The sequence below is a fragment of the Drosophila persimilis genome, unplaced genomic scaffold (assembly GCF_003286085.1).
Source record: "Drosophila persimilis strain 14011-0111.01,24,50 unplaced genomic scaffold, DperRS2 tig00000676-arrow-arrow-pilon, whole genome shotgun sequence".
Classification (NCBI taxonomy): domain Eukaryota; kingdom Metazoa; phylum Arthropoda; class Insecta; order Diptera; family Drosophilidae; genus Drosophila; species Drosophila persimilis.
Window position 1 is genome coordinate 44,259 of NW_020825332.1, and position 12,196 is coordinate 56,454.

The 12,196-nt window shown below is 44.4% G+C and overlaps 1 protein-coding gene and 1 long non-coding RNA gene across 2 annotated transcripts in view; both read left to right on the forward strand.

The window, feature by feature from the left end:
* The window catches only part of LOC113566331, a 69,328-nt gene that overhangs the window by 15,981 nt on the left and 41,151 nt on the right, over positions 1-12,196 (forward strand). The gene's annotated exons all lie outside the window — the stretch shown is intronic.
* LOC113566330 lies at positions 472-1,217 on the forward strand. Its single transcript, XM_026991511.1, has one exon. It carries the CDS (start codon positions 581-583, stop codon positions 770-772), a length of 192 nt encoding a protein of 63 aa, XP_026847312.1. The 5' UTR covers positions 472-580; the 3' UTR covers positions 773-1,217.

The window sequence follows — 12,196 nt, forward strand, 5'->3', positions numbered from 1 at the left end:
ACTCAATCCTTAAGAATAAAAAAAGGATATACCCTCGCTGTATCCCCCGTAGTATCTTCTGTAATAAACCACAACCGAATAATACGAATAACAGGAAACAGAAACCAGAAACAGAGAGTAGAAAACACACACACACACACACTCACAGGCACAGAAAAGAAGAGTTGTTTTGTTGGCCAAAATCAATTGACATGATTTCCACATTGCCATAACAACAACAACTACAACAAGCAACAACAAAAGCTGGTAAAAGCTCGTCCCGTCCCGTGTCGTGGTACGAATGTTGGCCACCCAAATACGCAAATATCCTTTCGTTTCCTTGCCTTTGCTTTGCTTTCAAGCCGGAATGATCGATCAAACGTGTGCGGGGCGCACATCGCCCCATCGGGGTTGCCTTGGCGACCATCAAACTAACCTAAGCCAAGTCGAAAGCTAAAGCGTTGGCCAGAAATCAGTTGAGTTGAGGCCACCAAAGGAGCAGGGACACAGCCGATCCATCCGATCCAACCGATCCATCCGCCAGAAGACCCAGAAGGACCCACGGAAGAGCCAGGAACCAGGACCCAGGACCCAGGACAAGATGTGCGACTGTGGATGCTATTCGTATTGTCTGCATGACAGCGGGTCCTGCTACAGTCACTACCATTCGCATTCGCACTCGCATTCGCATCATTGCTGTGCGGGATACAAGTATCTGAAGTGCCTCTGTCGCTATTATCGTCATGTGCACTGCACCTGTTCCTGTTGGCGTCGGAAATGCTATCTTCTGTAAGGAGAAGGAGAAGGAGAAGGAGGAGCAGGAAGGAGGACTCCTAGAAGGATGAGCAGCACACCACACACACACACACACACACACACACAAATCACAACTCAAACAACGCAAATCACACAGAAATCACATGATAAAGTCCTTTAAGTAGTTGCATAACACTTGGCTGCATCCAATCGAACACAGAGGGAAGGAGAAACGAAAGGAAAGGATAGGAAAGGAAAGGAAAAGAAAAGGAGAAGGCGTCGGTCGTCGGTCGTCCGGTCGTCTGGCAGTGGGTTTTTTTGTGTGGCAACTAGCGTGCATACGGGTCGTATGTGCAACGTTTTCAGTTGTTTGTGTGAGTGCGAAAGAGAGAGCGAGCGAAAGAGTGTGGTGTGGTGTGGTGTGATGTGGGTTGGTAGGGGGCGTCCCGTGAGTGCTACAGTGTCTGTGCTGTTTGTCTGTGTGCGTGTGTGCGTTTGTGCGTGCGAGTGTGTGCCTTTGCCTGGAGAAAAATGGTTCAAGGATGCGGCCAACATGGTTATCGACTGCGTGTTTCAAGTTGCAAGTTGCAAGTTGCAAAAAGAATACACACTCATTCGTTGCACCAAAAACAAACCTTAATCCAAAAACAGTTCCAATTAGTGCATAAGTTTTAATCACGAACCCACACACACACACACACACACACATCACATATCGTTATCGATATATACATGAATGTTGTAGCTGTAGTTATCGATCGATAAATGAACGATCAACTTTCGATTGATGTTCGACTATTTTTTTTTTTGCCATATTTGTAATGTCGTTTTAATCAAATCAAACCAAACAATCCAACCAAATAAAGTTTTACTCCAACACCACACAAAAGGGAACAAAATTGTTTCTGGAAGTAAAGAGGAGCTGCCTGTTTCTAAAGAGATCAAGATGTGGTATATTTTGTGGAAAAACGTCTACCAAATGACACTTTGTTGGATGAAAAGGTTTTTTTTTCTATGCCCAAAAGAGGAAAAAATTACAAGAGTAGAGAAACTTCTGAAAACTTGAGGATTAATAGAGTTTTCGCAGTGTGTAGGAGCATATGTTATGAAGAAAGACCATCTTCTGCAGAGAAAGACCATCTTCTGTAGAGAAATCTCATCTTCTGTAGAAGAATACCATCTTCTGTAGAGAAATACCATCTTCTGTGGAGAAAGACCATCTTCTGTAGAGGAATACCATCTTCTGTAGGGAAAGACAATTTTCTGTAGAGAAATCCCATCTTCTGTAGAGGAATACCATCTTCTGTAGAGAAATACCATCTTCAGTAGAGAAAGACCAGCTTCTGCTGAGAAAGCGAACAGAAGAAATGAAGAAAAGGAAGCTATATCCAAGGAACTTCTAGTAGAATAAGGATTCCCAAGCCAGAAACTCCATAAAGTGTTTTACAATAATGCTTCAGAGAAGAGTAACGGAAAGTTCAATCATTCTTAGGGATGCAACCTCTTCTTGAGGAACTCTCCCCGGCAGTACAGTAATCCTTCTCATTAGTGGCACCCACAAAAACCGTATGCCCAAAAACCAATCCCCATTTCCATCTAATTGGTAAACAACCTCCGCCACCAAACATCCCCCCGCCCAGTCCAGCCCAGCCCAGCCCAGCCCGCAATCCTCGCCCCCCATTTATATGAATTATGAATATTATGGGGGCTCCTGCCGTTCCTGTAATCATCTTTTGCTGACTTTTGACTTCGATAAGTTGCTCCTCTTCTGGTTTAACGTTGACATTGCCCAATTGGCCATATGCAAATACCAACAAAGAGCCTCTCTAAGCCCCCCATTGCCGTCGTCCCTTGTGACAGCTGTTTTTCCATTCCCCCCCCCCCCCCCCCCCCCCCCAAATATAATAAGAAGAGGAAAAGTCAAAAATGGAAATGTTGTTGTCATTATGTGCATTGAATTACGTTTATTTGATGCCTCCAACCCCAGACCGAGACCGAGACCCAAACACAGACCCAGCCCAACCCAACCCTCGGAATGCCGACTGCCGCCATCCCATCCCTTGCGCTTACAGGAGGTTGCCAGACCTGACAATGATTATCCGCCATAACGACACCTACACCGTGCTGGCGCCCCTGCCCCTGCCCCTGCCCCAGCCCCCCTGCCGCTGCCCCTGCCCCTACTGCCTGCCCATTAAAGGTGTTCCGGCCGACAAACAAGGTGATTATGGCCAAAAGCGAGTTGCTCTCTGGACTCCCTGCTAATGGACTCGGTCAAATGTCCTGTCGGGGCAGGCGAAAATGCCTGAAAAAAACAGCAGGCAAAAATGTACGTAAATATAAGTATATTTGTATATTTGTAGAAGTCCGGACCGAAGTCCGGACTACGCGAGCATTTATTTAAATTTTTTGTTGTTGTTTTTATTTTTTTTTTGCACTGCAGGTCCTGCAAAGGACGTGACGGTGGGACTGTGTGTGATTGCTGCGAGTGTGGCAGAAATTCCGTCTTTTTCTACTGGAAAAATTTCACCGACTGCCGCCTCATGAATATCAAATGATGACGCAGCAGTGTAGAGTGGGAGCCAAAGAGGGTGTGGATTGGTGGTGGGGGGCGGCGGTGGTACGGACGGTTCGTATCAACTTTGATATTGGTTTTTGATTATCCTGCAATGAAGGCGGCTATATAATGCAGGGGGTGGAGCAGGAGGAGGGTGCCCGGCTGTCACATTCCTGTTAACATTTTAATTAACATTTTTGTTGGTAAAGCGTTAAAAATGTTTCGGTCATTTGCTGAAGCCCAGCAGCCAGATGGCGAGCGAAAGATATAGCTAACAATGTGAACGATTTGCCATTATGGGGTTTGTCGATGGGCAAGGGGGGATACAGGCTGCAAATGGGCTTTAGATACTCAAGTTTTTTTTTTTTTACAGAAATTAACGCTTTTTTTAAGCTAAGTTTGACCAAAAATGGGCTCCGGTTTTCATTTACTTTTTGCGTTTTCCGTTTTCACATATTTTTATCACATTTTCTGACGTCCTGCTAAAAGCCCAATTAAGTGCTGTTAGGCGCCCAAAATCCCCCGTTATAACCGATAACCGACTCGGGCCGTTTCAGCTGTTGGCACGAAAACGAAAAATGATGTTGGGTTGGTTAACAATTTTTTATAAATAAAACCACCAACTAAATCGATCTTGTGGTGTCAAATTTGTGTTTATGCATTAATATGGCATACATTTTTTTCTTTGTTCCAGTTAAGATCGCTTTTTGCCGTTTTTATGAAAACGGGAGCACCAAGTTTTGCGTTTTCAAAAGTAAATCGGATAATTTTGGCGAAATTGAAAACCGGTGCCTGCCTGTTTATAGCTGGGCCGTCACCGAAATACTAAAAATACCATAAAACCATATACCACAAAACAACAAAAATACCAGAAAAATTATTTTGCAACTTAAAATACCGCAATATAAAATATATAATAGAAAATACTACAAAATAATACTGATACTTTGGTGTGACTTGATCCAAGGCTCATATTATTTATAAATTATATATACAAAAATACCAAACTAATACCAAATAATGTGAGGAATCGTTTCATTGGTACATTTTGAGAATGAGAATAATTCGCAACGCACATCTCAGAATCGACAAGAAAAATACCACAAAATACTGCAGATTCTTTTTAAAGTCGCCGCAGAAAAGACCGCCGAAATTAGTAGCTCCTTTTAAGTACAGTACAGTCCACGCTAATGAAGTCTCTCCGCTCCGCCCCACTTTCTACCACGCACCGCCACGCCCCCCCTCTGCACCACTCATGTTTTAGCCAGTTTTTATGGACTTCGGCCTCATAAAATTTTCCAGCTGACTAAATTTAAATTGCGCATGCTGAAAAAAACTCACACACGAAAAAAAAACTAAAGCTCTTCGTCCAACATCTTTGCAGAATGATAGCGCGGGAGGAGGGCGGTCGGGCGGGCAGGCGGAGGAGGAGGAGGAGGAGGAGGAGGAGGCGTTGTGGCACGCGGACAGGTGGGGCTGGCGGGCAGTGGAGGAGGAGGCGTGGCTGACGACGTCGTCATCATTCTCTCGGTGTCTGCGCCGCAGCGGTGGTGGCGGCAGCGGCGGCGGCGGCGCTTGACTGCAACAATGTTGCCGCAACATAATTGTCTGGTGCTTAATGCGCTTGTATGCTCGATTACCGCTAGCTCGCTCGCTCGCTAGCTCGCTGGCTAGCCTTCCTCCTTGTGGCATAGCGCCCCATCGCCGCACCCCCGTCCACGACAATCACCCCTCGACGTGCCTTCATTTGCTACAAAATTGCAACGCCAGCCGCCAAAATGAATGAGTAGAAAATATGAATTGTTTTCTTTGGCTCGTCAGTGGGGCATGGTCTAGAGGCTAAGGCGATGATGGGTAGTGCTTCACGAGTGCCGCTGCAGAGGGGGTCAAGAGGAGCGCCCGAGGGGCGGCGCAGTAGTCGTGTCCCGGAGGCGTATGCCCTGTCGGCCGTGTGTATAAATCTTCCCTCCGGAAACCCTCCCGCCTTCTTGTGTGGTCCGCGGAGTCCGCCTCGAGTTTATCGATAAATAATCGCCGTATAATTCATGGCCTAGCGTTTTTTCCGAGGTACCTGGTAGTTTTCCCCAGGAAAAGAAGGATATTTACACACAATTTATGACAGTCCACTTTATGGGCCCAACAAGATGGCAAATATCGATAAAGATATATGATATTGGGGCCCCAAAATGTTAAAGGAAGACTTTCTCTGCGGAAAAAAATCGATTTATTGGAGTATTATCCTACAAAACGCTTCGATTTGTTACATGATCTTAAAGTACTTTCTGGGAGCTCGCTTCTGTGGGCTCCACCGTGATCTTGAGCTGCGAAACTCCATCGTATATTACTTTTGTCTCTACCTGTCATCATATATCCTTGTCCAGTTCTTCGGATAATCATCATTTGGCTTCAGCTTTCAAAGTCATCAACCTGGGCAAAAAAAAAAAGGGAAAAAAACGAAAAATCAGTTTAACAGGAACCCGTCAATGTGGCAGCTTCCGCCTGCCCCTGCCCCTGCCGCATGGCCCGTCTCCTCCGCAGAGGCTCCACCAATCAATTGTCAGTGGTTCCTTTTCACACTGTTTGCCAGATCTATTAGCAGCGGCATGACACAAAATGCTCTGGCCATCAACTCTGTCTGCCACAGCAGCCACTGCCACTGCCAGTGCCGCCGCAAGCCCCCCTCCCCCTCCCCCTCGCCCCCATTCACCATTCATTATGTCTGTCTGCATTTGACTCTTACTCTGACTCTGACTCTGACTGTGGGTCTGGGTGCAACATTGTTGCATATGAATTATGCCTCGAGAGGCGGACGAACAGAGGAACAAACAACTTAAGCGTTCAAAACAACAAAACAACAAAAACAAAAACACTGAAGTTTTTATTTATTTTAATTCTGCTTAAACCCTCTCTAGGGTGCACCCCTTAACCCTTTGCCAGCTGCCCTCCCCCCCTTAGGCCTGCCTCCGTTCGGCAGACTGTTAAAAAATTAAGTTTAGTGCAACGACTGATGATGACGCGACGACTTAATGATGCTGCCGCTGCTGCTGCTGCTGCTGCTCACACAACTTTGTTGTCTGTGGCAAGAAGATCCCTCAACCGGAGACATCAACCGGAGACGGAGACGCAGACGCAGACGCAGACGGACCTGCGGACGGAGACGGCAATTGCAAATTATTGAAGTCATTAGCACACCAGCCAAAGAAGAGCATGGGAGAGCCTGGGGTTGTCGGCAGGGAGAGGAGGGGCCTTGAGAGGGCTATCTGCCATGTTTTCTTAGCCATTTGGAATCATAGTTAACTGTTTGCCAACAACAGAAAAAGTGCCAGCAAAAGCAAGAGATCGAAGCCACAAATGCACTTCCACATTCCCATTTTGATGCCAGAAGCAGATTTTGGCAAAAAATTCGAATAAAATCGCGGCTGCAATGGAGTATAGAATTTTCATGAATTATAAACAAATACTTGGCTCTTTTTTTTTTGGAATACGGATAGGGTTTCCTTTCGGGATAGAGTTTCCAAAGAAGATATGCAAGTTTCTGTTAGAAATCGTAGACACCCTGTGGAGGTGAGGGCATATCTGAGAGATACAAATATTTTGCCTACTCACGCTCCATGCTCCCATTGTGTGAGATCTGCTCCTCTGGCACCCTGGCACCCTGGCACCGAACCCGAACCCCCTACGGCATGTCTGGCACTCACTATCTACAAATACATACATATGTACATATATATCCACTCATTCCTCTCCAGACTATGCGCCCTCTCTCTCTCTCTTCGGGTAATCGCGATCATCTTTCACTTTCTGCCACTGCCGCTGGCGCAGGCGCAGCAGCAGCTCTTTTTTCCACTGTTTGTTGTCGTTGTTGCCCCCCCGCCCCCCACTATCTCTCTCTCTCTGTCTGAGTCTGCCTCTTTTTTTGCTCTTTGGCAAATGCAATTCAGACAATTCCATTCAACGGACACCGTCTGTGAACCCGCCTGCAACCCCTCGCTCGTGTCTGCTGCAACAATGTTGCAAAGTGAAGTGCAGTGCAAAAAAATTGCACATTTTGTTGCAGTTTCTTGTTGTTGTTTGCTCGAGTCTGTCTCCTGCCGTCTTGTGGGGGTATAATAATTTTTAGGAGAACTTTGCAAGGCACAGAGGAATGCATTTTTGCATTTTTTGAATAATTAATGCAGATTATGTCGCCAAAAATCCACCACAGAAGCCGCCGTTTTATGTGTGTGTTTTTCCATAGCCAAATTAATCTCTATCATTGTGTTTTTTTTTTTTTTATCCCCCCATAAAAGATGTATCTTTAAGAGCATCTACCGCTTCGTTTCTCAATATTTTCTTTGGTTTTTCCAAAGCTTTTATTTGTTAGTTTTGCTTGTTGCCATTTCTGAAGTTGTTTTTTCTTGAATTTGTTGCTGTTTTTTCGCTGCATTTGTTGCTATTTCCCCTTTCTGGCCCCCGCCCCCGCCCCCCTCTGTCTTTCCGTTTGCTGCTGCTGTTTGTTGCGAGTATTTTCGCTGACAAACAACAAGTCTTTTTTTTATATTTTTTTTCTTTTTGCATTTGGTTGCAGATTTCCTTTTTGCGTGTCTTGTTGGTATTTTTCCAGTGGGTTTTTCTCTCTCTCTCTACCCGCCTCTCCCCGTCTCTCTCTGCTTGAAATTTCCTTTCTTTTCTGTTGATTTCTGTACATTTTTCCGTCCGGTAATTATTAATTTTGACGCGAACGCAATTCAAAATTCAATAAATGAAATAAACAAACAACAAATTACTCATACGGCACGTAAGCCCCCGAAACACACACACACAAAACACACAGAAAAACCGAGAAACAATAATAATTATTTTGTTGTGCTGCAAAAAAAAATCTGCGCAAAAACATGCAAAAATTGTTTTTTGACCTTCTCCCGAAAAAGTGCCCATGACTGTTCTGTTGATGGGGCTGCTGATGATTATGATGATGATGGTGATGATCTTTATCGTGATGGAAATGACATTTAGTGACAATAACAAAAACATTCCACAATTGTCACAGAAAGAGGGGCGGTGTACAGAGCAGGGAGGGGGGAGATATACGTACTCTCTATAGAGAGAGGCGGAGTGACAGAGAGAAAGCAATGCCACACAAATTTGCTGATAAAAACAGAAATGAAAACAGCAAAAAGAAACGCAACGAAAACCAAAACAAAAGCGAAACTCAAGTGAAAACAACAATAATCATAACAACAAGACACAAAACAAACAACAAAAGAGAGTATATTCAGGGCCGGAACTGATGATACACTCACAGATCTCTCAGAGATCTCTCAGAGATCTATCGTTTCCCAAGGCAACAAAATGATATTGAAATTCAATTTGGATACAATTTTGATTAAATTACAGATTTTGTGGAAATATCTCTAAAAATGGAAGAGATTTGTTTTGGAAAAACTACGTCCATATATCAGTTCAAATAATGATCCGATCTCAATGAATTTCGGATATTTTATACTCGATGGCATTATATGGTTAGCAGTGAAGATTTGTTGCCTTATCTTATGAAACAGCAGAGTTATTTCCTTGAGGATTTGGTTTTCTAAATAGAAAATAGTGATCCAATTTTGATGATTTTTGACTATAATGTTCTTAACGACATTGGAAGACTTTTACGTTCAGTTTCGTAAAAATATCTTTAAAAACGAAACAGTTATACCCCTGAATGTCACCGAAATGATTCAAAATAGTGTTCCGATGCTAACGGAAGGTCTAGTACCACACACACACACACATCCAGCGAATCGTAATGCCCTCTCTTAGAGTACCAATAACCATGGACTACTTGCCAAAAAAGAAAAACACAAAAAAAAAACAAAAAAGAGAGCGTTGTTCATTCATTTTGAGAGCGCGGTACACGGTTCATAGCGGTACGCTTTCGGCTAATGTATGTCAAAGTAAAACGCAATTTATGATATTTATTACGTGAGCCAATTCCAATTCCAATTCGCGAAAAAACGTACAAATCTGTGCGCTCTATGGGGAGTGGAAAAAGAGGCTAACGGAGGGGGTGCGGCGAGGGGGGTGGTAGATAAAGCCCTGGCCAAAATGGAATGGAAAACCGCAACAAAGGAAAACACAAATAATTTTAATGAAACTCTTTTCGGAATTTCATACTTTTTTTATGCTAATGCAAACAAACAAAAAAAAAAACCAAAGCGGGGAGAAAATTTGCTAAAAATGAGGAATGATGGTGTGGCGGATGGTATGGGGGGGGGAAACCCCCAAACTGTATAATAAATGTGAGAAATGCTGAATGGATGGTGGAATGGATGGATGGATGGATGGATGGGTGGCAAAGAAGAAAGACAGAGAGACAGAGAGATAGTGAAAGTGGAGGTCAAAGAGTTCATTGAGTTATGAGATCATCGAGGGTTAGGACAGAGACATGGGAACCCAGCGATATGGATATGTAAATGCTGGTCAAAGAGGTCAAAACTGGCAGTCTAGGGCACTGTCATGCCATGAAAAGTCTCTGTGTGTGGCATATACACTCTAGAGTAGAGTGGCATGAAAGCGAGAGTTGCAATTACCCCTTGCCTTTCGAGGGAAAGCCCTGTTTTGGGCGGACAGGTCTCTTGTACTTGTGGGCAATCTTTAAGGGTTTATGTGTAGTTCCCTTCATTTTAAATCTCTTTGTTTTTCCCCTCCACTAAAGTACCATCATCGATCTTACATCATTAATCTACAGTTCGGATATCATAAGTCCTTCACTTGTGTGATCTTTTCTATTGGCCTTGCCCTAAGCACTTCTATCTTTAATCTCTGGATTTGTGGATCTTTCGCAACGTATCTTGAATTGCTCATCTTTACCCCTATATCTTTGGTGTCATCATTGATCTGAAATCTTGAAAGCTTCATAGGATAGGAGTATCTTCTATCTTTAAGCTTTTATCTTGAGTGTAACTCAGGTCAGTGGCCTTTTCAATTATATTATATCCGTATGGCAGAGTCCTTATGTGGTCTTCTCTCCCACTTTAAAGAATATTCGTTCCTAAATGCCATGGGCTGTCATCTCGTCTATGAGCTTCTCATTGTTGGTCTATCCTGCTCTCTGTTGAGGTCTTTGTTGATCTTTAAAGGATGAGATGAGGATTTTATCTTTGCGACATGTGTCCCACAGATTTTAGCAAATTTTGGCAATTTTCTACAAATTTATTTTCCAGTTTTTACACGTCTACAATAAATTTTCTCCAAGAAGCGCCATCTTCAGAGCTTTGGCGATTTCTCTTCTTGCGAGTGGAAGAGCTCTTTCTCTCTCCCCCCCTGCCATACCTTTCACTCCTCCTCTTTCCCTTCCGTTTCTTTGCTTCTCTGCTCTGCTCTCCTCTTCTCTCCTCTCCTTTCCCCTCTGCTTCTTTATGATTACTCTTTTTCAAAGACCGCAACTATTTCATTTATTTCGTAAATTACTTTGTTAGCGCATTTTTTTTCGCTTTCATTGTTGCTGTTTTTTTTTGCTTTTGCTTTTGCTTTTGCTGTTGTTATTGTTTTTGCTGTCATTAAAAGCCAAAAACGCAATCCACACGCACACACACCTGGTCACATTTGAAGCCACCTCTGCTTCTGCCGCCGCCGCCGCCGCAGTCTCAGTCTCAGTCAGCGTCTCTGCCGCGGTTTGTTTACAAAACAAAAACTCTTTTTTTTCCAGGTCAAATTTGTTTACATTCCGCTTCTGAAAACTGGGTCATTGAGAGGCCATGGGCCAGAGGGAGATGGCCAGAGAGAGACACCACACGGCTCAGGGCGGGCGAGGGACAGAGAGGGAGACAGCGAGAAGGTGAGCGCTGGAGGAGACTCTCGACTCGAGTCGCGCGTCGCGGCGCGTCGCACATTGAGCAGCCAGGCAGCGGTGGCACGTTGGGGAAGGCTGCCGCCTGCCTGCCTGCCTGCCACCAAGCCGTATTTGAACAGGAAGGTGGGGCAGGGCGGCCTAATTTTGATGGTGGGTCTCTCTTCCACTTATATTCCTCCTTTTTTTAATGTATACATGGAAGGATACTCTGATGAGTGAGTCTTTTTGCATAGGCCGCAACCCCAAAGGCTCTACCAGAAGTCGGAAATCAGCTTTGGCCTCACCTCTCCATTCGCATGTACCTTGTGCTGCCTGCAACTGTTGGCGATTGTTGTTGAAAACAGAAAACAGCTTGAAAATCGCCGACAAACAACAGGCAGCAACAGCAACAACAATTTCCACAACAAGCATGCAGCAGCAGCGGCAGCAACAACTACTTTTGGGGCATGCCACCAACGGCAAAGAGCAACAGCAGATAACGAGCTTTGCTTTTGCGATGTGGTCTGTGGTTTTTGGTGTGACCGTCCCAGACACGCGGAAGGCTAGTATTTTCTTGGGAAACTTGAAGACATTTTTCAGTATTTTTCGGAAGTACAATTGAGCTTCCTTTTGGGTATTTTCACGGAACTATCAAAGGATCAACGATCGTAGGACTCCCGGGGCCGAAAGCTTTTGGTATATTCTGCCGCTAGTATTTTTCACGAGCAACTCTGGTCACACCGTCCTCGAAGATCATTCGAAGATTGCGATTTGTGTGTGTTTGTATTTGGGAATTTCCGCTGCGAATGTTGTTTTGGTTGCAACAACAACAAACGGCAACAGCAACCACAATTATACGCCCCAATGCAATGATGCCCCGTCCCCCACCCCACCTCCCCCTCCCCCTCCCCCTCCCCCGTCCGCTCTGTACCACTCCTCAAGCACTCATTCAGCAAATGAGTGTATGAGTGTTTTTTTAGTGAGTGTGTGAGTGTTTGTCTATGCAATTTGAAAGCTATTTGTGTCAATGACAAATGATTCGAATTTATCGAAAAGTTGCAATTTGTCAAAGTAAAGTTAGAGGGAGAGAGAGAGAGAGACAGAGA

Bases quoted from the DNA above. Each gene is read 5' to 3' on its own strand.
- LOC113566330 (XM_026991511.1), top strand. From the start codon at position 581: ATGTGCGACTGTGGATGCTATTCGTATTGTCTGCATGACAGCGGGTCC.